Here is a 23,115-nt window from a genome sequence, read left to right as displayed (position 1 = left end):
CTGCGATTTTTCAACAAAACATGGAAAGCCTGCTTAAATCCATTCCAGGAACGATCGTATTCCAGGACGACATCCTCATCACGGTTCGAGACACCGAGGAACACCTCCACAACCTGGAGGAGGTGCTATGCCGTCTGGACCGGGTAGGGCTGCGACTCAAGAAGTCTAAATGTGTGTTCTTAGCTCCTGAGGTTGAGTTTCTGGGCAGGAGAGTTGCTGCAGATGGGATTCGGCCCACCGAATCCAAAACAGAGGCGATTCGACGAGCACCCAGGCCCTGCAACACATCGGAGTTGCGTTCATTCCTGGGACTGTTGAACTATTTCGGGAACTTTATGCCGAACTTGAACTGGAGCCGCTAAATGTGTTCCTGCGTCAGGGTTGCGATTGGTTTTGGGGGTACTGTCACGAACGGGCTTTTGATCGGGCGCGAAACCTACTTTGTTCAAACAAGTTGTTGACCCTGTACGACCCCTGTAAAAAATTGGTTCTGATATGTGATGCATCGTTCTATGGGTGCGTGTTGCAGCAGAGCAATGCTGAGGGTCAACTACAACCTGTGGCTTATGCCTCCAGGTCGCTCTCTCAAGCAGAACGGGGATATGGGATCGTCAAGAAGGAAGCGCTTGCATGTATCTATGGTGTAAAAAAATGCATCAGTACCTCTTTGGTAGGAAGTTTGAATTAGAGACAGACCACAAGCCATCAACATCCCTGTTGTCAGACAGCAAGGCTATCAATGCCAACGCATCAGCTCGCATACAGCGATGGGCTCTCACGCTGGCTGCTTATGACTACTCCATCCGGCACCGGCCAGGCACTGAAAATTGCGCTGACGCGCTCAGCAGGCTTCCACTGGCCACCACTGAGGGGGCAGCAGAGCAAAGCACCGAGATGATCATGGTTGTCCATGCCTTTGACAGCGCAAGCTCCCCCATCACAGCCCGCCAGATCAAAATCTGAACTAACAGAGATCCCCTCCTATCCCTGATTAAGAAATGTGTCCTGACTGGGGATTGGGCGCCCGCACACGGAGCATGCCCTGAGGAGGTCAGACCGTTCCACAGACGGATGGATGAGCTCTCCATCCAAGCCGACTGCCTACTATGGGGCAGCCGGGTAGTTATGCCCCAGAATGGCAGGGAAGCATTCATCAGGGAACTCCACAGCGAGCACCCAGGCATTGTGCTGATGAAGGCCATTGCCCGGTCACACGTTTGGTGGCCTGGAATTGATTCAGACCTGGAACACTGTGTTCACAGGTGCATGACGTGTGCCCAGCTGGGTAATGCCTCCAGGGAGGCCATGGTCACGCATTCATGTTGACTACGCGGGCCCGTTCATGGGTAAGATGTTCCTTATTGTGGTAGATGCGTACTTAAAATGGATCGAGTGCATCATTCTGAATTCATGCACGTCATCCACCACCGTGGAAAGCCTACGTGTGATCTTTGCAACCAATGGCTTGCCGGACATCCTGGTTAGTGATAATGGCCCATGTTTCACAAGCTACGAATTCCGAGAGTTTATGTCGGGCAATGGCATCAACCATGTCAGGACTGCGCCGTTCAAGCTGGCCTCCAATGGCCAGGCGGAACGTGCGGTCCAAATCATAAAGCAAGGTATGCTCAGGATTCAAGGACTCTCCCTACAATGCTGCCTATCGCGTCTCCTGCTGGCTTATAGATCCCGACCGCGCTCGCTCACGGGGGTCCCGCCCGTAGAGCTACTAATGAAATGGACACTCAAAACTCGGTTGTCCCTCATTCACCCAGTTCTGACCGACATAGTTGAGGGCAAGCGCAAGTCACAAAACGAGTACCATGACCGTAATTCGAGGGGGAGATGTATAGAAATAAATTATCCTGTATTCATCCTCAATCACGCCATGGGGCCCAAATGGCTTGAGGGCAGTGTAATTGACAAAGAGGGGAACAGGGTCATCATGGTAAAACTCTCAACAATGGTCAGATATGCCGTAAGCATCTGGACCAAGTTAAAAAAATGGTTCAGCATCGACACGGAGGAACCTGAAGAAGACCATGAGATGGAGCTCACAACACCGCCAGTGAACGAGCAACAAGAGCAATCAGGAGAATGCACAGTCCTTGCGGTCACCACAGGTGACAGACACTCATGTCAGTGTCCAACAACCCGAGCCCCAACTGCAGCGCTCCACGAGGGAGTGTAGACCACCTGAAAGACTAAGCCTATGATCCCAATAAGACTTTGGGAGGGGAGGTGATGTCATGTATGTAACCTCTATGTAACACCACTGCATTACTGTATACACTCAATCTAGATGCACACCTTGACCACAAGGGGTGAACTTGTGGGAGACACTCCTTACCTGATCACACAGGTATAAAAAGGGAGGTCCCACGCAGGGTCATCGTCTTTGGAGTCCTGTGAACAAAGAGTTAAGGTCACAGAGTGACCTTGTCCCCAGAATGTGCCTCGTGTGGTTTCATACTGTACAGTAAGGACTTTACAGCGTGCCTCCGATTTAACCGGCATTTCAAATTTAACTGTGGCTGGTCGGGTTTCTCTGGCCTCGGTGAACCTGGCAGCTAAAGTAAGGCAAGGATTGCTAAATCCAGGAGGTAAGTGCCTTTACAATTATCTCCTGGATCCAGCGTCCCTCCCTCACCCATCCCTCATGATCGGAGAACCCCCACCCCCGAGGCCACCGAACCCTAAATGAGGCCTCCAAATCCTCCCCTCCCTGAGGCCCGATCCCCCGAGAAGGCCTCTAATCCCCCGCACAAGGCCTCTGATTGCCTTCCTGGACTCCCCCGCACCACACCCTCCCCGCACCAATGCTCCGGCCCCAATGCTTTTCTTCCCACCCGCCGAAGCTTCCCTCCCCCCCCCCATCCCCCCATCCTCTGGTCTGGTGCCTCCCTCCCCTTTGATCCTCCAGATCCGATGCTTCCCTCCCCGCCCCCCACCCCCCAACGCCCGATGCTCCGGTCCCCAACTTCCCCCCACCCCCCTGCCCCCCGATCCTCCTCCAACCCCGGCCCCCACCCGGTCCTTCCCTCTCTCCTCTCTGTAGTGCTACAGGCCTTCCCGCCCTTCCCGCTTGCAACCAGACAGTCTCTCCATCTGACTGGCTGCAGGTGGGAAACAGACCTTTGAAATGCTAATCAGGCCCTGCCGTTAAATTTGGGCCTGCGGGAAACCTGTTCTCCTTGGTTTCCCGACCGCTTCCGAGCCATCCCGCTCTTAACCTGCCGCCTGATTAAAATTCCGGCCATAATATCTGACATTGAGGAGGAATCTCAATATGTAAATGCATGAAGGATATTCTGCTACTTTGAAGATAAGACTAAATCTGTTGGTACATCCAGTCACGCTATTGTATTATTCAGTCACAAAGAAGAATGGTAAAGTAGCTCATGGGATGAATTCAGTGCTGCTGTTACCTGCCAGGAAAAGATCTAGCGAGTATAGCTAAAGGCTGTGAGTGCCACATCAGCTAACTTTCAGCATGAGAGAGAATATTTATAAGATAGTGGAATGTAAATTCAGCTGTTTTTTTAAACCATGTGCACTTAATTGAAGCTAAAGCTGAACTTTGTAGTGATATTTTGTGCTTAAAATTCATCTTCTAATTTTGTGAAAAATTTGATAAGAATGTAATTCTCGTGTGGAGAATTTATGTTTCTGCCCTGTGCCTACTGAGGGTGCCATTTTTTTTGTCTGTTTACACCAGTCATAGAATGGGGAAAAATGTAATTTGTGACTATCAAGCATCAAACTTCCAGTAGATAACAACAACAATATAATACCTTTAATGTAGAAAAATGGCCCAAGATGCTTCCGAGGTGTAAGGAAAAAAAAGACACCAAACCAGATATGAGGGATGACCAAAAGCTTGGCAAAGCGGTGGGTTTTAAGGAGGGCCTTAAAGGAGAAGAAGGAGGTGGAGAGACAGAGGGGTTTAGAGAGGGAACTCCAGAGAATGGGGCCTCGGCAACTGAAGGCATGATCGCCAATGAAGGTATAAAAGGGGGTGGGGAATGCACAAGATCGTGGCTGAGATTCGGCGAGTGATTACGACGGAGGTGCGGCAAATGTTTGGTGCGGAGGTGTGGTGAGAAATCATGGCGGAGGTGCGCCGAATGTTTTGTGGCGGGGGAGTGGCGAGAGATCGTAGCGGAGGAGCGGTGAGAGATCGTGGCGGAGGTGCTGAGAATGTTTGTGGCGGAGGAGCGGCGAGAGATCATGGCGGAGGTGCGGCAAATGAGGGTTCAGGGCCCAGAAGAGCCGAGGGCCCAGGGGCAGCACAGGCCAGCCCTCACTGAAATATGTGTGCGCACTCGGTCCGTGCAGCAGAGCAGGTCTCCAGTTGTCCTGGTTAACCCTTGCCACTGGATAAAGGCCGAGCTCTGTCAAGCCCATGTGGTGGCTGATGTGCAACGGTCACCACACGTTAAAAAAATCCATGCACAGGCATCTTCCACTCCTCGAGTTCAGGACTGGAATATCGGATCCTTCATTGAAACATCTGCAAACTCATTCCTTTTGGTGTAAAAATGGAGAGTTTGGGGTGGGAGGGTTGTAGTGCTGGAAGAAGTTACAGAATTTTCAACCGCTGAAGTTTATGGAACATGGTGGATTGGAGGCCAGCCAGGAGATCATTGGAATAATCAAGGCTGGAGTTGAGGCAGTAGATATTAGGTATTGAATTTGTATTTTGATTGCGTGTCTCGTTGCCAGTGAAAACTTTTGTGTTGTTACAGTGGATGGTTTGGCAGAGAATGCCATGTGGATTTTTCCTCTCAAAACAAATGGAAACTGTGCTAAATGTGCTTTGGTGCAGAAGTAAATGGTTAGTCTGCCTGGTGCTAAATCAAATTAACAACATCGCAATTGTTCAAATACTATAATGAAAAGGACGAGAAATTCAGTATCGCCCATTTTGAGGCGTTAATCCTGTCGGGCGGTAACAACAGCGCCCCCTGAAAGTTTGCGCACCTACCGCGGAATTAGACTTCTGTGCCCCAAGCTAGAAAGGGAGCGCTAAGTCAGTCGTTGCACAATTCTCTTAGGGTGATGGAATCGAAAATCTCTGCAGTAAATTTCCAGAGGGAATGCGCTTGGTGCGAAGGCCGTAATACGTCCCGTGGACAGCTGATTCATCAAGGCGTGGTAAGATAAGTTTGCGCATGCGCAGTTCCAACTTCTCAGTCTGCTCAGAGCGGGAACATGGAGGAGGATGGAGGTCACTACTGTGCACACCGCTTCTCAACCACGGCCGTCGATGCATTAATGGAGGCAGTGGAGAGGCGGTGGAATGGGCTCCAACCTTCCAGTGGAAGGAGGCCCGCTCCTAGAATCTACAGGAGGCTATGGAGGGAGGTGGCCCAGCACGTCTCCACCAGGAACACAGTAGCCAGGACTGTGATACAATGTCATAAGAAGTTCAACGACCTCACTAGGATCGTGAGGGTGAGTACCCTTTCTATTAACGTTGCAATACCATATTGTGAACCTCACTGTCTCACACAATGTCAAGTCTTTGCAGTACCTGCTATTTCATTATATGTACCAGGCCATAGTCTTTGTTAGTGAAGTCACCATAAAAAGCAGCCATGGCCTGGCCATCCAAGTGGCGCTGACCACCTTCATCCCTTCTCAGCCTGACCCCTCTACCAACTCTCGTTTCACTCTCGATATGTGTTCGCAACACTTCAGCCTCATCCTTCATCTTAGGTGGTTCTCACCTAAACTCACCATTCACACAGCCACTCTGCGCAGACACGCAGATTCAAATGGAGCTTCCATACAGTATCAGCTTTTCAACTATGGAAGGCCCATGTGGCACACGATGAGCTGTACATTCGCTCACCCCTTCTTGTGTTTGTTATTGCCATCAAAACTGGCACACAACAGGTGCAAACATAGGCACACCGGAGGAGGGAAGCCTGTCAGCCAGGACCCCACAGAGGTGAAGGAGCGAGTGTTCGCCTTCATGGGCACACCAGTTGGTACGGTGGCAGTCAGTGAAGCCGAGCCCCCTGGGGACAGTGACAGGATGTTAATGCCCTTTGCGTTTTATGTGAGATCCTTTACCCTTTGATACCACATAGCTTACCCCCTTTACATATAAATGTTCAATGCCACCTCCTTCTTCCCTTCCTGCCCCCTCCCCTGCTGCTAACCACACTTCTGTTGCTTTGTGCTTACAGATGATGATCCAGAAGCGCAGCAGCCTGCCTGTGAGCCATCCACATCGAACAACGGCGGAGATGAGCAGGAAGGGGACAAAAGTCTGGCGATATAGCGGGTCTCGCCATCAAATGCACCGAGTCTGGACAATACCTCAGTGGAAGAGCCAACATTCCTGGGCTTTGAAGAGCCTGAGGCTCCTGGCCCCAGTGGCCTGCAGCAACGCCCAGCACAAGGGGAAGCTCGGGGGTCAGCTCCCCGAAGGGTGTCGGCCCATGAGTCCTGCTCAGAGACACTCAGATGCAGACCTGGACATGGAGGCTATGTCGAGAGAGTCTGTGGTAATGCACCGTGAGCTGATGGGTGCATTGGAAAGGGTCGCGCAGAGCATTGATGCACTTGCACTGAGGTTGGCGGAAGCTGCCTCAAGCATTGCCTGTGTCTCTCAACGAGCCAATCCTTGCTCAGTTACAGAGAGAGATGGACTCAACGAGTGACAGTGGAGTCCCAGAGGGGATGGCGCGTGCCATGGTTGATGTGGCAGTAGCTATCACATCACAGGCCGAAGCCACGCAAGGCCTTCGTGATGTGATGCAGTCAGTGGTTACTGGCATCAACTCTCAGACTGCTGTGTTTCAGACTCAGTGTGCTGTGAGTCACACTCAGATTGATGCCATACAAACACTGACTGTGACCATCCCCTCTGTGTTCCCCACAGTCCAATGGGGAAATGACAGTGCCAAAGCAGGCCAGCAATCTGCTCCCACAGATTGCTTCGGATGCTGAGGCCCTGCCCCGAGGGAGTGGCAGTTGGCCACTGGAAATGGAAGATGCTGTCTATTGTGTTCCTCACACAGATGAGACTGCACACAGGGAGGTTAAAGTAACAGTGACCTCAGTATTTATTAAGACAAACCAGAGTGAGGAGCAGGCCTTAGGGGCCGGCTTATATACAGTGCTCCCAAGGGACGCTGGGATCCCTTGGGACTTCAGGGGATGCACTCCCTGGTGGCGGAACATGGGAGTGCATGCTTTACAGATACACATCACTTCCCCCCCCAAAGTCAAAGTGAAAACTATTTACAAGGTGAGGCGGTCGGGAGCCTTTCTTTCCCTGGTGGACTGCTTCGGTACAAATGTCTGTTCTGGTGTGTTGGCTGCGCCCTCACTGGGCTGGCGTGTTGTTGGCCCTGCAGGACTGCTAGGTGAGCCTGGCCTTGCTGGGCTGTTGGGCGTGAGGGGTTCAATTTCCTGGTCCCGGGGTGGTGTCGTTGATCCTTTGGGTGTGTGTTGTGGGCTCGTAAAAGGTGGTGTCTGCTGTGGGTTATTCAGGGCAGTCTGTGAACCGCAGCCTTGTTTGGTCCAGGTGCTTTCTGCAAATTTGCCCATTGTTTAGTTTGACTACAAACACCCTACTCCCTTCTTTAGCTATCACCATCCCCGTGATCCACTTGGGACCATGTCCATAGTTTAGCACATACACAGGGTCATTCAGATCAATTTCCCGTGACACAGTGGCGCGACCATCGTTTACATTTTGTTGCTGCTGCCTGCTCTCTACCTGATCATGCAGGTTGGGGTGAACCAGTGAGAGACTGGTTTTAAGTGTCCTTTTCATGAGTAGCTCAGCCGGGGGCACCCCTGTGAGCGAGTGGGGTCTCGTGCGGTAGCTGAGCAGTACTCGGGACAGGCGGGTTTGGAGTGAGCCTTCTGTGACTTGTTTAAGGCTCTGTTTGATGGTTTGTACTGCCCGCTCTGCCTGCCCATTGGAGACTGGTTTAAATGGGGCCGAGGTGACATGTTTGATCCCATTGCGGGTCATGAATTCTTTAAATTCGGCACTGGTGAAACATGGCCCGTTGTCACTGACCAGTATGACAGGCAGGCCGTGGGTGACAAACACGGCCCTCAGGCTTTCAATGGTGGCGGTGGCGGTGCTTCCTGACATTTTTTCACATTCAATCCATTTTGAAAAAGCATCTGTAGTGTCTCTGCACCTTGTTACAAACTCACACGAGGCATGTAGATATCAGACACAGTCACTCTGTGACCTTCACTTTATTCAGAGGACAAAGGAGTGCTGACCCTGGGTGGGACCTCCCCTTTTATACCTGGAAACCCAGGTGAGAAGTGTCTCCTGCAAGCTCACCCGCTGTGGTCAAGGTGTACATTTCAAGGGTACAGGTACAGTGTGCATGAGTTACAGTTACATAACTATTGTCATTACAAGATGGTGAAATACATGACAGCATCCACCACCACCAGGAACATTTTACCGAGAAACGGGCCGGCATAGTCGACATGGATCCTCGACCATGGTCTGGAGGGCCAGGACCACAAACTTAGTGGTGCCTCTCTGGGCGCGTTGCTCAACTGAGCACCTACGCTGCATTGCCGTACACAGGACTCTAAGTCAGAGTTGATTACAGGCCACCACACGTGGGATCTGGCTATCGCTTTCATCATTACTCTACCCAGGTGTGTGCTGTGGAGATCCGAGATGAACGTCTCCCTGCCCTTTTTGGGTAGCACTACACGGTTACCCCACAACAGGCAGTCTGCCTGAATGGACAGCTCGTCCTTTCGCCGCTAGAACGGCTTGATTGGCTCTTGCATTTCAACGGGGATGCTGGCCCAGCTCCCATGCAGTACACAGTTTTTTACTAGGGACAGCAGAGGCTCTTGGCTGGTCCAAGTCCTAATCTGGCGGGCCATGACAGGCAATTTATCATTTTCAAACGCTTCCATGACCATCAAAAAGTCTGCGGGCTGCACCACCATCAACAAATTTGCAGGCTGCGCCATTTCCACCCCCGTGGTGGGCAATGGTAGCCGACTGAGAGCATCCGCACAGTTCTCTGTGCCTGGCCTGTGGTGGATGGTATAGTTATACGCTGATAGCGCGAGTGCCCACCTTTGTATGCGGACTGAGGCATTGGTATTTATCCCCTTGTTTTCAGTGAACAGGGATATGAGGGGCTTGTGATCAGTTTCCAGCTCAAATTTGAGGCCATACAGGTACTGATGCATTTTCTTTACCCCGAACACACACGCTAATGCCTCTTTCTCAATCATGCTGCAGGCCCTCTCAGCCTTAGACAAGCTCCTGGAGGCATAGGCGACAGGTTGCAACTTCCCCACAACGTTAGCTTGTTGTAATACACACCCGACTCCGTACGACGACGCATCACATGCTAGCACAAGTCTTTTACACGGGTTATACAATACAAGCAGCTTGTTGGAGCATAAAATGTTTCTGGCTTTCTCTAAAGCAATTATTTGGTTTTTTCCCCATACTCTAAGAGGGTGCTTAACCCCGGTAGGAAGTTACCAAAATAGTTGAGGAGTCCCAGGAACAACCGCAGCTCCGTGAGGTTCTGTGGCCTGGGTGCATTCCTGATAGATTCTCTCTTGGCGTTTGCGGGCCGAATGCCGTTCGCCGTGATCATTCTCCCCAAAAACTCCATTTCTGTTGCCATGAAGACGCATTTCGACTCTTCAGCCGCAGCACTACGCGATCCATCGCTGGAGGACCTCCTCCAGGTTTGGTAGGTGCTCGATGGTGTCCCGACCCGTGACCAATATGGCGTCATGAAAAACCACCGCGCGTGGTACCGACTTGAGTAGGCTCTCCATGTTTCTCTGGAAGATCGCTGCAGCCGACCAAATTCCAAACTGGCATCTGTTGTAGATGAACAGTCCCTTGTGCGTGCTGATGCAGGTGAGGCCTTTCGAAGACTCCTCCAGCCCCTGTGTCATGTAGGCCAAAGTCAGGTCGAGCTTGGTGAACGTCTTGCTTCCTGCCAGTGTTGCAAATAGGTCGTCAGCTTTAAGTAGCGGGTATTGGTCCTGCAGCGAGAAACGATTAATAGTTACTTTATAATCGCCGCAAATCCTGACCGTGCCATCACTTTTGAGTACTGGAACAATCGGGCTGGCCCACTCGCTGAATTCCACTGGGGAGATGATGCCCTCTCGTTGCAGCCTGTCCAGCTCGATTTCCACTCTCTCCCTCATCATGTGAGGTACCGCTCTCGTCTTGTGGTGAATGGGTCGTGCCTCTGGGACCAAGTGGATCCGCACTTTCGCCCCGGAATAGTTTCCAATGCCTGGCTCAAAAAGGGAAGGAAATTTGCTAAGAACCTGGGTACATGAGGCCTGCGCTCGGATGTCATCCCAGTTCCAGCGGATTTTGCCCAGCCAGCTCCTTCCAAGCAGTGTGGGGCCATTGCCCAGGACAATCCAGAGTGGCAGCTCGTGCACCGTGCCCTCGTAGATGACCTTGACCATGGCATTGCCCAGGTCAGTGATGAGCTCTTTGGTGTACGTCCTCAGTTTCGTGTGGATGGGGCTCAGGGCTGGTCTGAGTGCCTTGTTGCATCACAGTCTCTCAAACATCTTTTTACTCATGATGGATTGGCTAGCGCCAGTGTCCAGTTCCATGGCTACGGGTAAGCCATTCAATTTTACATTAAGCATTATAGGTGGACATTTCGTCGAAAATGTGTGCACCCCGTGTACTTCAGCATCTGCCTCCTCTCTCTGAGGCTTGAAATTGCTTTGATCCACCATGGACCAATCTTCCTCTGTCACATGGTATTTAACAGGTTTTGCAGAGCTTGCAGCTCATTTGCAAGCTCGTTGGAGGTGTCCCATTGTTCCACAGCTCTTGCAAACATACGCTATGAAGCGGCATGAATAGGCTGAATGGAAGCCGACACAACGCCAACAATGTGTGAATTGCCTTGCATTCATCCTTTGTTGTGGACTCTGAGTCATCTGGGTCACCTGAGGCCTGCTGGCAGTTGCAGACTCGTGGTTTCTGCCCTGTACATTTCTGCTCGCAAATACAGTTCCAGTTAATTTATGAACATTGCGAGCACTTGTGTGCTGAGAGATTTGTTTGGTGTTATCACTGGTGGACATAAATGCCTGTGCTATTGCAATGGCCTTACTGAGGGTCAGTGTCTCTACAGTCAAAAGTTTTCGTCGGATGGTCTCGTGGCCAATGCCCAGTAAAACAAGTCTCTGAGCATCTGCTCCAGGTAGCCATCAAACTCACATTGTCCTGCAAGTCACCTTAGCTCGGTGATGTAGCTCGCCACTTCCTGACCTTCAGATCGTTGGCACGTGTAGAACCGATTCCTCGCCATCAGCACGCTCTCCCTCAGGTTAAGATGCTACCGAACCAGTGTACACAGCTCCTCATACGCCTTATTTGTGGGTTTCACTGGAGCCAGAAGATTCTTCTTGAGGCTGTAGGTCAGTGCCCCACAGACCGTGAGGAGGACCGCTCTCCTTTTTGCAGAGTTTCGTTCTCCGTCCAGCTTGTTGGCTACAAAGTTCTGGTCTAGCCGTTTGACAGAGACTTCCCAGTCCTCACCCTCCGAGAACTTCTCCAGGATGCCTACAGTTTGCTGCATCTTTGCGTTGGATTCGTATACTCGTCGCCAGTTATTGAGTTCCTAACACAGATGAGACTGCACACAGGGAGGTTAAAGTAACAGTGACCTCAGTCTTTATTAAGACACTCCAGAGTGAGGAACAGGCCTTAGGGGCCGGCTTATACAGAGTGCTCCCAAGGGATGCTGGGATCCCTTGATACTTCAGGGGATGTGCTCCCTGGTGGCGGAACATGGAAGTGGATGCTTTACAGATACACAACACTGTCCTTGCTCAAGAAGACAGCATTCCGGATCCCACCACTGCCACTCCGCTTTTGCACCAGCCGCGGTCTACACCCGAGCCATCCGGGACTGCTGGAGCCAATGCTGAGGCAGTGCAGTCTGCAGATGGGCCTTCCAGACCCAGAGCTGGTCCAGGGCGTCCTGCTAAACTATTTGTCGTGTCTACCTTACAGATACAGCAGCCTTGCTGCAGACATTGCGGCCCCATTAAGGAGGAGCTGTAGGCGTGGGAGGAGGGTTAAGGAAAGGGGTGGCATATCGCTGAGCAAATCTCAAGGCTTTGGCCACCATGGACAGATGTCAGTTGGCAAACAGTAACTAGTGTGGTGCCACAGGGATCGGTGCTGGATCCTCAACTATTTACAATCTATATTAATGACTTGGATGAAGGGACCGAGTGTAATGTAGTCAAGTTTGCTGATGATACAAAGATGGGTGGGAAAGCAAATTGTGAGGAGGACACAAAGGGTTGTAAATCTATGGAATTCTCTGCCCTAGAGAGCTGTGGAGGCTGGGTCATTAAATATATTTAAGACGGGGATGGACAGATTTTTGAGCGATAAGGAAATAAAGGGTTATGGGGAGTGAGCAGGGAAGTGGAGCTGAGTCCATGATCAGATCAGCCATGAACTTATTACATGGCGGAGCAGGCTCAAGGGGCCAGGTGGCCTACTCCTGCTCCAATTTCTTATGTTCTTATGTTCTTATTCTGTAAATATCATTGTAAATATCTCATTGCTGTTGTATGACGCCTGCTATTGGTGCAGGGGTCTGGGCCTAATATGGCACATGGTAGCTGGTGTGGAATTACGAATGACAGGGGGAATTGTACACATATTGCTGAAGTTGAATGTGTGTTATGCTGTTTCATGGGGCATTTTATTAAATTTTTTATTCATTGCTGGTGAGGGGTTGTTGGTGTGCTGTTTGAGGCGAAACTTTTGATGCAGCGAATAAAATGTTAATTTGACCGTTTGCATTCTTGTGTAGTAATGTGGAATTTCACCGAGATGTGCCATTGTCTTAGGGCCTTGATACGAGCGACCGCCTAAGAAGAAGAAGACGACATAGCCTGGACAATATCAGCTGCATCCGTCAGCTTCCTCCATTCAAGAAAAGCTTTTTTTTTTCTTTTTTTCAAAAATATACTTTATTCATATAACATTTTCACAATACATTGGAAAATAGCTCAGCATCTTGCGGTCAGCAATTCCATACAATTCGTTTGGATGCTGACAGCAGTTCCATACAATGCACTAGCGTACACTTCATTTCAAGGTAAGTTTAGTACAATCCGTAAATCACGTTACATGTAGTACTGTGCAAATAAGGGTATTGCATGGAGCCGATAAGAACAGGTTCACATTACATCTCTCCAGTTCACACTAGCTCCTTCATGCTCAGTAACTTTCTGCCATAACAACTTGCGTTTCTATAGTGCCTTTAATGTGATGAGGAATCATTTCTTCACCCAGAGGGTGGTGGGAGTCTGGAACTCACTGCCTGAAAGGGTGGTAGAGATAGAAACCCTCATCACATTTAAAAGGTACTTGGATATGCACTTAAAGAGCGGTAACCTACAGGTGAAGTCAGATTACCTGAAGGTGTTGGGAATATGGTTCGGAGCGGACGGGGCATCCATCAAAAACTGGAAGGAGTGTATCGCTAAAGCCAAACATAAACTGGGATGGTGGAAGCTGCGCTCACTCACCATTGCAGGAAAGAACCTGGTCATCAGGAGTGAGGTGCTCTCGGTGTTGTACGTGACGCAGGTCTGGCCCATACCCCGCTCTTGTGCCGTGGCAGTCACCCGAGCCATCTTCCATTTCGGCTGGAGATCGAAAATGGACCGTGTCCGCAGAGACATGATGTACAAATCTCTGGACAAGGGGGGAAAGGACGTCCCGAACGTGGCCCTCATTCTGATGGCCACCTTTGTGTGCAGCTGCATCAAGCTGTGCATAGACCCTTCGTACGCAAACACCAAGTGTCACTACGTGCTGAGATTCTATCTGTCCCCGGTGTTGCGAAGGATGGGTCTGGCCAGGCTGCCGCGGAACGCTCCGAGCAGTTGGACCATGCCTCAGCACCTGTCCTTCGTGGAAACATTTTTCAAGAAAAACACCTTTGACCACAAGGCCATAAAGCAGTGGTCGGCACGCAAGGTCCTAGACGCCCTACAAAAGAAGGAGATGATGGATCCTGTCGGCAGTTCCCCGAGCAGACTGTCAAACTCGTTTGACAGAATGTCTCATCACCAGAGCTTTCACACAAGCACCAAGACGTAGCTTGGTTGGCGGTGAGAAGGGCCCTACCCATCAGATCCTTCATGTACAACCGGGGTTTCAGAGACACGGCACTCTGTCCCCGAGTCGGCTGTGGTGTGGACGAGACTGTCATCCATCTCTTTCGGGATTGCCCCTTTGCAAGGCAGGTCTGGAAGGAGATGCAGTGGTTACTGTCGAAGTTCATCCCAAGTAGCTCCGGAACACAGGACTCTGTGCTCTGTGGACTGTTCCCAGGGACACACACCGAGACAGACATCATCTGCTGCTGGAGAGCCATTAACTCGGTGAAAGACGCACTTTGGTTTTCCTGAAACTTGCTGGTCTTCCAGAGCAAGGAGATGTCCACAGCCGAGTGTTGCAGACTGGCGCAAACCAAGGTCCAGGAGTATGTGCTGAGGGACGCACTAAATATTGGTGCAGTCGCCGTAAAGGCACGATGGGGAAGAGCCACAGTTTAAGGCCTTCCGCCACGATAAACCCAAGGGATGGAATCAGACCCCCCTCGGGCTGTACTTGTTAATCTGCTTGTATACATAGAGCACCATGTACTGAAAAACACCTGTGTTGTGCCATGTATTATGAAAGTCTCTGCACTGTCTAGTAACTTGTAAAGAAATGTAAATGTATCCCCATCTGTTCCGTGTACTGCTTTCATCTGCATAGTGCTACATGTAACGTGATTCGTGATCGGTATTGAAATGTATCCTGGAATGTAATGTAAAACTGTTCTCATCTGCTCCATGTAATACTCTTATTTGCACAGTATTACATGTAACGTGATTTACGGAATGTACTAAACTGTACCTTGAAATGAAATGCACGCTAGTGCATTGTATGGAACTGTTGTCAGCATCCAAACGAATTGTATGGAATTGCTGACCGCAATGTACTGAGCTATTTTCCAGTTTATTGTGAAAATTTTATATGAATAAAGTATATTTTTGTAAAAAAAAACTGCTAACTAGAGAGCTGCAGCTGGAGAGCCATCAGCTCGGTGAAAGACGCACTTTGGTCTTCCCGAAACTTGCTGGTCTTCCAGAGCAAGGAGATGTCCACGACCGAGTGTTGCAGACTGGTGCAATACAAGTTCCAGGAGTACGTGCTGAGGGACGCACTAAAGATTGGTGCAGTTGCCACAAAGGCACGATGGGGAAGAGCCACAGTTTAAGGCCCTTCCACCACGGTAAACCCAGGGGATGGAATCAGACCCCCCTCGGGCTGTACTTGTTAATCTGCTTGTATGCATAGAGCACCATGTACTGAAAAACACCTGTGTTGTGCCATGTATAATGAAAGTCTCTGCACTGTTTAGTAACTTGTAAAGAAATATAAATGTATCCCCATCTGTTCCGTGTACTGCTTTCATCTGCATAGTGCTACATGTAACGTGATTCGTGATCGGTATTGAAATGTATCCTGGAATGTAATGTAAACCTGTTCCATTCAAGAGAAGCGATGCATTATGAGCCACTGACATGTGGCCCTTGCACCAGCAGTATTGCCACGGTGCCTCCTCCATGGCTGCTGCTCAGCCTCCTCGTGTGGCTGGCCATTTGGGGCCTCGCTTCCTCCTCCTCCTGAGGTGGGGCTGCAATTCCCACTGGCAATGCCTGGGCCCTAATTATGGCCAAGTTGCGCAGCATGCAGCATACAACAATGAATAGCGACACATTGTTGAGGGTAGTATTGAAGGCTGTCTCCAGAGCGGTCCAGGCATTGGAAACGGTGCTTGAACACCCCTATTGTCTGCTTGATTATGTTGCGGGTGGCTGCATGGCTGTCGTTGTAGCGTTGCTCCGCTTGGGTGGTGGGGCTGTGGAGAGGGGTCATTGGCCAGGCGGCTAGGCCGTATCCTTTATCCCCTAGCAGCCAGACACGCCCTTCCCTTGGTGGCTCAAACATTCGTGGCACAGTGCTCTCACGCAGAATGAATGCATCATGTGCGCTGCCAGGATAACAGTCATTCACTTCGAGGATGCGCTGCATGTGGTCGCACAATAGCTGCAGATTTAGGGAGTGGTATCCCTTTCTGTTTCGGAAAATCTCTGCATTCTGAAATGGTGCTCGCAAGGTCACGTGTATGCAGTCAATGGCTCCTTAAACCATCGGGAAGCCCACTATCCTGGCAAAGCCACATGTCCGCTCATCGTGTTTATCCCTGGGAACATTATGAACTCCATTTTCTGTCTGTACAGAGCCTGTGTCACGTCGCGAATGCAGGGATGTGCAGCAAATTGAGAGACATGATTAAGCTATGTCCCCTGATGCAGCCTGGAAGGAGCTGGAGGCATAGAAGGTCAGTGCCACAGTGATCTTCACTGCAACGGCCAGCGCAGTCCTGGTGTCGATGTCAGGCTGAAGGTCTGCCTGTAGGAGATGCATATCGTTGTGAGGACTTCCTTTCAGAAGCACAGCCTTTTGACACACTGCTCCTCCGACATGTCGAGGTATGAGCGTTACTCCCGGTAAACCTGTGGGGTGTAAGGCCTCCAGTCCTGACGTCTCCTCAGTCGACATGGCTAACAGCCCTTCTACCTTGGCACCGCTTAACAAGAGCATGTAGAAGGCGACGCTGGCGTGGTAATAATATACCCATTTAACTCTGAAAGTCAAGTTGCTAGGAACCTGCAAGGTCAGATAAACCTGCCGCTGCAAAGTAAGAGGTTCACGCACTGTGCTCTGTCAAAACGTTGCACTCACTGTGACCTCCAATTAATTCGATTCCTCCTCCCTTCAAATAGCCTCCAGCTTTCACCTAAAGAAGTTGGAACCGCCTGGTTTCTCCAGCATGATTAGCAGCAAACGCTAAATGAGGCGGAGACACTTAATTTGCGAGCAGGACACTAGCGAGTCATTGCACGACAACTGACGTCATGATCTGAATGAAAACACACAGCGAGGTGGTCGCTTTTTGCGCCACCAATAAACCTGAACCAAATTTCCTGGCAGGGCGCTGCTACCTGCACGGTAAGCCATTCGAGATGCATTAATGCCCCTCTGGGGCGCTAACCGAGGCCCTACACAACCGAATTTCTCGCCCTTTATGTCCACCAGATAGAGTAAACAGGACTTCAGTCTGAAAGGCAGCACCTCTCAGTGCAGCACTCCCTTAGTATTGCACTGCAGTATGTGTGTAGGTTATGTGCTCAAATCTCTGTAGTGGGGTTTGAACCCACAATCTTCTGTCTTGGAGCTGAGAGTGTTATCAGTGAGCCATGGTTAACACTAACTAGCTGTGTGAGAATGTATTTAAGTGTGGATGGGTGGAGAAGTGTTGCACACAAAGCTGATGCCACTAAGCTGCCATTTTCTTGTAATCTTACATGATTAAGTTTGAAAGATCAAAAGGGTTACTTGAAAGCCGTTCGGGACATTGTTTTAAAATGGCGGAGGCTGATCTTATTGTATGGCATTTATTTTCTCATCAAACAGCAATGAGAGAATTTCTCAAGCTTAACAGTAATGAAGAGACAAGAGACAAACTATTGATCTACTTCGGAGCATATCCTGAATTGTTTACTTCCAACTCTCGGTCAACAGTTGTGCAGATTGAGCTGACATTTCAGATTAACCAGATTCCAGTTAATATGTTTATGGGTAAAGGTTACCACTCCAGCAAATTACCTAATGAGAGACACAGACGGACTATACAACTGATCTGATATAAAAATGACTGATACCAGATAAGCAAGAGAGCTTTCAATTCCATCGTCAGTGCACCAGGTAATAGATCTGCAATGGTTGGAGTCATGTATGGTATATAGATGCATTGTATTCATTCTGCATGGTTGGAATAAGCAGTAATTTAAATTTAACCAAAGGAATTAGAGAAGAATATAAATGACAAGATTGAAAATAAAATGGCTTGTAGATGTCACCTTAGTTACAAAATTATGAGGATTTTTAAAAATCCCTACCATCTTTTATTTTTAGAATTATATATTCTGCATTCTCAATAAAATGAAAATAATGCTCACGATATTTAAAAATGGTATATAAATTCAAATTGAAAACTGAGAGACTACTGTGAAAGTATTGGTACAGAAATCACATGATTCAGTGAGTCCACAAGGGAAGTTAGATTTCAGATTGAACATAAAATAAAAATTTAAATTAAATTGTGGTTTACCATAATAATAATCAGGGCCGATTATTGATACTAATAAAAGTTGTAGAATTGTATTAACTATGATCTCAGATGCTGTCCGTAGTTTGCTGCAGTGGTTCAAAAAAAATTGCGACGTTGTCATTACATGCTTTATCGAAGTGAGCCATTTTAAAATGAATTAGCAGTGTCACAAATTTGTGTGATCTGATATTGTGAATAAACAAAGGCTGCAGCTTATATTTGTTATGCACATTATTTTAAATGATGTTCAAGTTTTGTATTTTAAAGTGAAACGATAAGTATTTGCTAAAGTGTGTAATATATTACTAATGGTTTTAATCATGTACATCAGTGTTTTTATAGTTGGGGCTTTAAAAGGTAATACTTAGCAAGGGAAACAAAAGGGAAAATAGCATAAAAATGGGAGAAGAAAACTATGTTAAAACTTAAATTAATTCTGTATTATCAATGTATGAAGATGAAATTTGACTTTATAAAGATTTGATAATTTTCTTTTCCCCTTTTCAAGCCCCAACCTTATTAAAATCCAAAGAAATTGATCTTGGATTGAAACATTTGCTGCATGCTATCTCTTTGTTGTGTCTCTATCTTCGTGGGCTGAATTCTGTTTTCTTCTGACAGTTATCTCTTTGTATTTTGTTTGTTTCTCATTCTCATTCTGTCCCCCAATTTCCCACCCTCTCATTCTGTCTTTGCACACTTTGGGGTCGGAATTGCCCTGTTTAGCGACACCCTTAACGCCTCCTGGCAGCGGGGCGGGGGGTGGGGGGGGGGGACAGTTTTCGCCCAGGGGGGGGCCACTATCGTCTCTCGTGAAATTGTACGGGAGTTAGCAGAGGTGCGAGCCTGGTAGCGCCGCGCCCCACCGGTAGTGCCCCGGGCCACCTCGCAACCGGCGATGACTTCGTCGCCATGTGCCAACTTCTTTCCGCCCCATGGCAGACATTGGCCAGCTCCCCACAAGCGGTGTCAGCGCCCACCTTGCAGGTCGCAAACCGGGCCGACCTCCACTCGTGGGGTGGAAGTTAAAGGGGAGGTTGGGAGCAGCCTGCGACGTTATCTTTCCGGTTTGGCCGAATTATCGGTCGGCCCGACCTCTTCTATTGCGTGGTCCGGGCCGCCATCATGCAGCCCGACACTCCGCTTTGGGTACCGGGCCGTGGCCCCGGCACCACGCCGCCCTTGTGGTCCAGTGGAGGCCATCAGAGGCCTGGCAGAGTGCGCAGCGTCCCTCCCCTTTAATCGAAGGGGAGGGGCGTTGAAACACGTCAGCGCTACTCGGAGCAGCCATGTAGCGCTGACCAATGCGCCCCAGGACCGCCCCGGAACACACCCCAAGAGGAAATGGAGCATGAGAGATTGTGTTCCACTTCCTCTGAGGGGCGGTAATTGCAATTTCGCGGCTGGGGCGGGACTTCCACGCCGGGCACAGGAAGTCACACCCTGAGATGGTTACTGCCCCCAATCGGGGCGCTGGGGAATTTCTCCCCCTTTGTTTCTGTTCTGTCTTAGCGTCCTAGCTCTGTTCTCTCTCTTTCTTTGCACAGTATCTATGTCCTGTGTGTTGCCTGTCTCTATTCTCATTTATGTTGCATTTTTGCTCCACCCAGTCTTTTGCCTGCTGTCTCCATTCATTTGGTTTCTACTCCGTTGCGTTGATTCTTTCTTTGTTTCTTGTTCTGTCATTGTTCTCTGTATGTTCTTCCTGTTTTCCTTCTGTCTCTTTTACTCTCTCTATATGCTATCTTTCTGCTCACTTGATTTCTACATTCTCTCTCTTTTTGTTATTTCCCTCAGTGTGCTCTCTCTCATCTGTTTCTCCTTCTATATGTTGTTTATTTGTATTCAGCGCTTATTGCATGTTTGCATGCATTCCTAATTCACTGCGTTCAGCACTGAATATTTACATGTTTCCCGGTGAAATAAATGATGTGCCTGCTTCAAAATCTGACAAATTCCTTACACACTCAAACGATCTATATATCAGACTGTGCCAGAAACTGATTTGAGACGATGGATTGTTAAGAGAACATTTGAACTGTTGAGAACTTTAAATGCTTACGTTTCAGTCCTATAGCTGCTGTACAAAACTAGATTTTGAATTGTACATATATTATAAAAGCACCAGTAAAGATGTATTCTTCCAGAGAACTTGGAAGTTCCATTTCAGTAATGACATCACACTGTTGCTTTTCATACTGCTATCTGCTCTCAGTTGCAAATACTTACCAATATCTACATTCTGAGAGCCGCCTACATATGTTTTAGTGCAAAGAGTATTTTATTTATTTATAAATTTAGAAACTTTAATTTTTTCATTTTTGCAAATAATTCTCCTCAATTTCCTTTCATTTCAGAAAAATATCAGACTTATTTATTTTTCTGCCACTGCATCACCATGCGACCCAATTATGTTTGATTGTTACTATAGTGTTTCTAAATTAAATTCTGTTGGCCTCTACATGATTCACCAGGACAACACCATAAGGCTTGCTTCATGGAATCAAATAAGAAATTATTTTTGAAATAAGAAATTTCATGACTTCCCTTCCCTTCCCTTTCCCATAACGATAATGGATCTGTTACCAATTACACATCAAAAAGTTCTCTCTCTTCATAAAGACACTTTTTTTCCCCCTCACTTTCACAGATGCCCTCTTTATCCCTTCTCCGATCACAAGATCGACTCTGGATCAGGTCCGATGGCCTGGAGGGTAGCTAATATAACACCACTTTTTAAGAAAGGAGGGAGAGAGAAAACGGGTAATTACAGACCGGTTAGCCTGACATCACTAGTGTGGAAAATGTTGGAATCAATTATTAAAAATGAAATAGCAGCGCATTTGGAAAGCAGTGACAGGATCGGTCCAAGTCAGCATGGATTTATGAAGGGGAAATCATGCTTGACAAATCGTCTAGAATTTTTTGAGGATGTAACTAGTAGAGTGGACAAGGGAGAACCAGTGGATGTGGTGTATTTGGACTTTCAAAAGGCTTTTGACAAGGTCCCACACAAGATATTGGTGTGCAAAATTAAAGCACATGGTATTGGGGGTAATGTACTGACGTGGATAGAGAACTGGTTGGCAGACAGGAAGCAGAGAGTCGGGATAAACTGGTCCTTTTCAAAATGGCAGGCAGTGACTAGTGGGGTGCCGCAGGGCTCAGTGCTGGGATCCCAGCTATTTACAATATACATTAATGATTTAGATGAAGGAACTGAGTGTAATATCTCCAAGTTTGCAGATGACACTAAGCTGGGTGGCGTTTGAGCTGTGAGGAGGATGCTAAGAGGCTGCAGGGTGACTTGGATAGGTTAGGTGAGTGGGCAAACACATGGCAGATGCAGTATAATGTGGATAAATGTGAGGTTATCCACTTTGATGGCAAAAACACGAAGGCAGAATATTATCTGAATGGCGGAAGATTAGGAAAAGGGGAGGTGCAACGAGACCTGGGTGTCATGGTACATCAGTCATTGAAAGTTGGCATGCAGGTCCAGCAGGCGGTGAAGAAGGCAAATGGTATTTGAGTATAGGAGCAGGGAGGTCTTACTGCAGTTGTACAGGGCCTTGGTGAGGCTTCATCTGGAATATTGTGTTCAGTTTTGGTCTCCTAATCTGAGGAAGGATGTTCTTGCTATTGAGGGAGTGCAGCGAAGGTTCACCAGACTGATTCCCGGGATGGCAGGACTGACATATGAGGAGAGACTGGATCGACTGGGCCTGTATTCACTGAAGTTTAGAAGGATGAGAGAGGATCTCATAGAAACATATAAAATTCTGATGGGACTGGACAGGTTAGATGCAGGAAGAATGTTCCTGATGTTGGGGAAGTCCAGAACCAGGGGACATAGTCTAAGGATAAGGGGTAAGCCATTTAGGACTGAGAATAGGAGAAACTTCTTCACTCAGAGAGTTGTTAACCTGTGGAATTCCCGACTGCAGAGAGTTGTTGATGCCAGTTCATTGGATATATTCAAGAGAGAGTTAGATATGGCCCTTATGGCTAAAGGGATCAAGGGGTATGGAGAGAAAGCAGGAAAGTGGTACTGAGGTGAACGATCAGCCATGATCTTATTGAATGGTGGTGCAGGCTCGAAGGGCTGAATGGCCTACTCCTGCACCTATTTTCTATGTTTCTTTGTTTCTAAGATTTATTTGTCTCCCTCACCTTTTACAGGGACATTCTCCCACATCTTCAAAGAGTCTGTTTTGAAATCCACTTCCACCACAGTGGTTCTCCTTAACCCTTTCACCTTCAGAGAGGCTCCTTCAGCTCCCTTCGCAGATGCAATCTATCTGTTCACAACCACTCTCTTCTTCCCACATCCCTTTCATAAAGGTGCTCATCTCCATCCCTTGTTCACGAGACACCTTTTCCTTTCCCTCTGTTCAGAGGTGCTGTTCCTCCAGTTTCCCAATTACAGAGATGCTCTCCCTCACTGATGTGCCCCTCACTGTCAAAATGTATTGCAAAATCAGGAACCCTGCTTACAGCACTTGGCAGGGTCTGCTCACAGACCAAAGCTGGAGCTGGCATTGATAATGAGGAGTGCACCAGAGAGCAGAATTCTGGCAACCCCTGCCAGGTCCTCTTGAATCCTTACATTCCCCTGCCCGGGGTAATCATAACCCACAATTTGAGAATCATTGCTTTCTGCAGTATGTATGAATACAGAAACATCCAATGCTTATGCAATACGCACAAAATTCATGTTGCCAAGATTTATTTTTTGGGTCAATATATGTAAATGTTTTTCGAATTTTTAGAAAAAGGAACAAATCATTTGGACCAACAAGTCCACCTCATTTTAATCAATTTCAACTCTACC

General features: G+C 48.4%; 1 protein-coding gene across 1 annotated transcript in view; it reads left to right on the top strand.

Annotated features, from left to right (window-relative positions):
* Positions 1 to 23,115, top strand: part of LOC139269124 (uncharacterized) — a 75,933-nt gene that overhangs the window by 18,181 nt on the left and 34,637 nt on the right. Inside the window, exon 3 of the mRNA XM_070888225.1 lies at positions 17,585 to 17,749. Within this exon, the coding sequence (XP_070744326.1) occupies positions 17,585 to 17,749 (165 nt within the window). The remainder of the gene's footprint in view (positions 1 to 17,584; positions 17,750 to 23,115) is intronic.

Source organism: Pristiophorus japonicus, chromosome 8, assembly GCF_044704955.1.
Source record: "Pristiophorus japonicus isolate sPriJap1 chromosome 8, sPriJap1.hap1, whole genome shotgun sequence".
Taxonomy (NCBI): domain Eukaryota; kingdom Metazoa; phylum Chordata; class Chondrichthyes; family Pristiophoridae; genus Pristiophorus; species Pristiophorus japonicus.
This window is presented reverse-complemented; position numbering and strand designations above follow the sequence as displayed.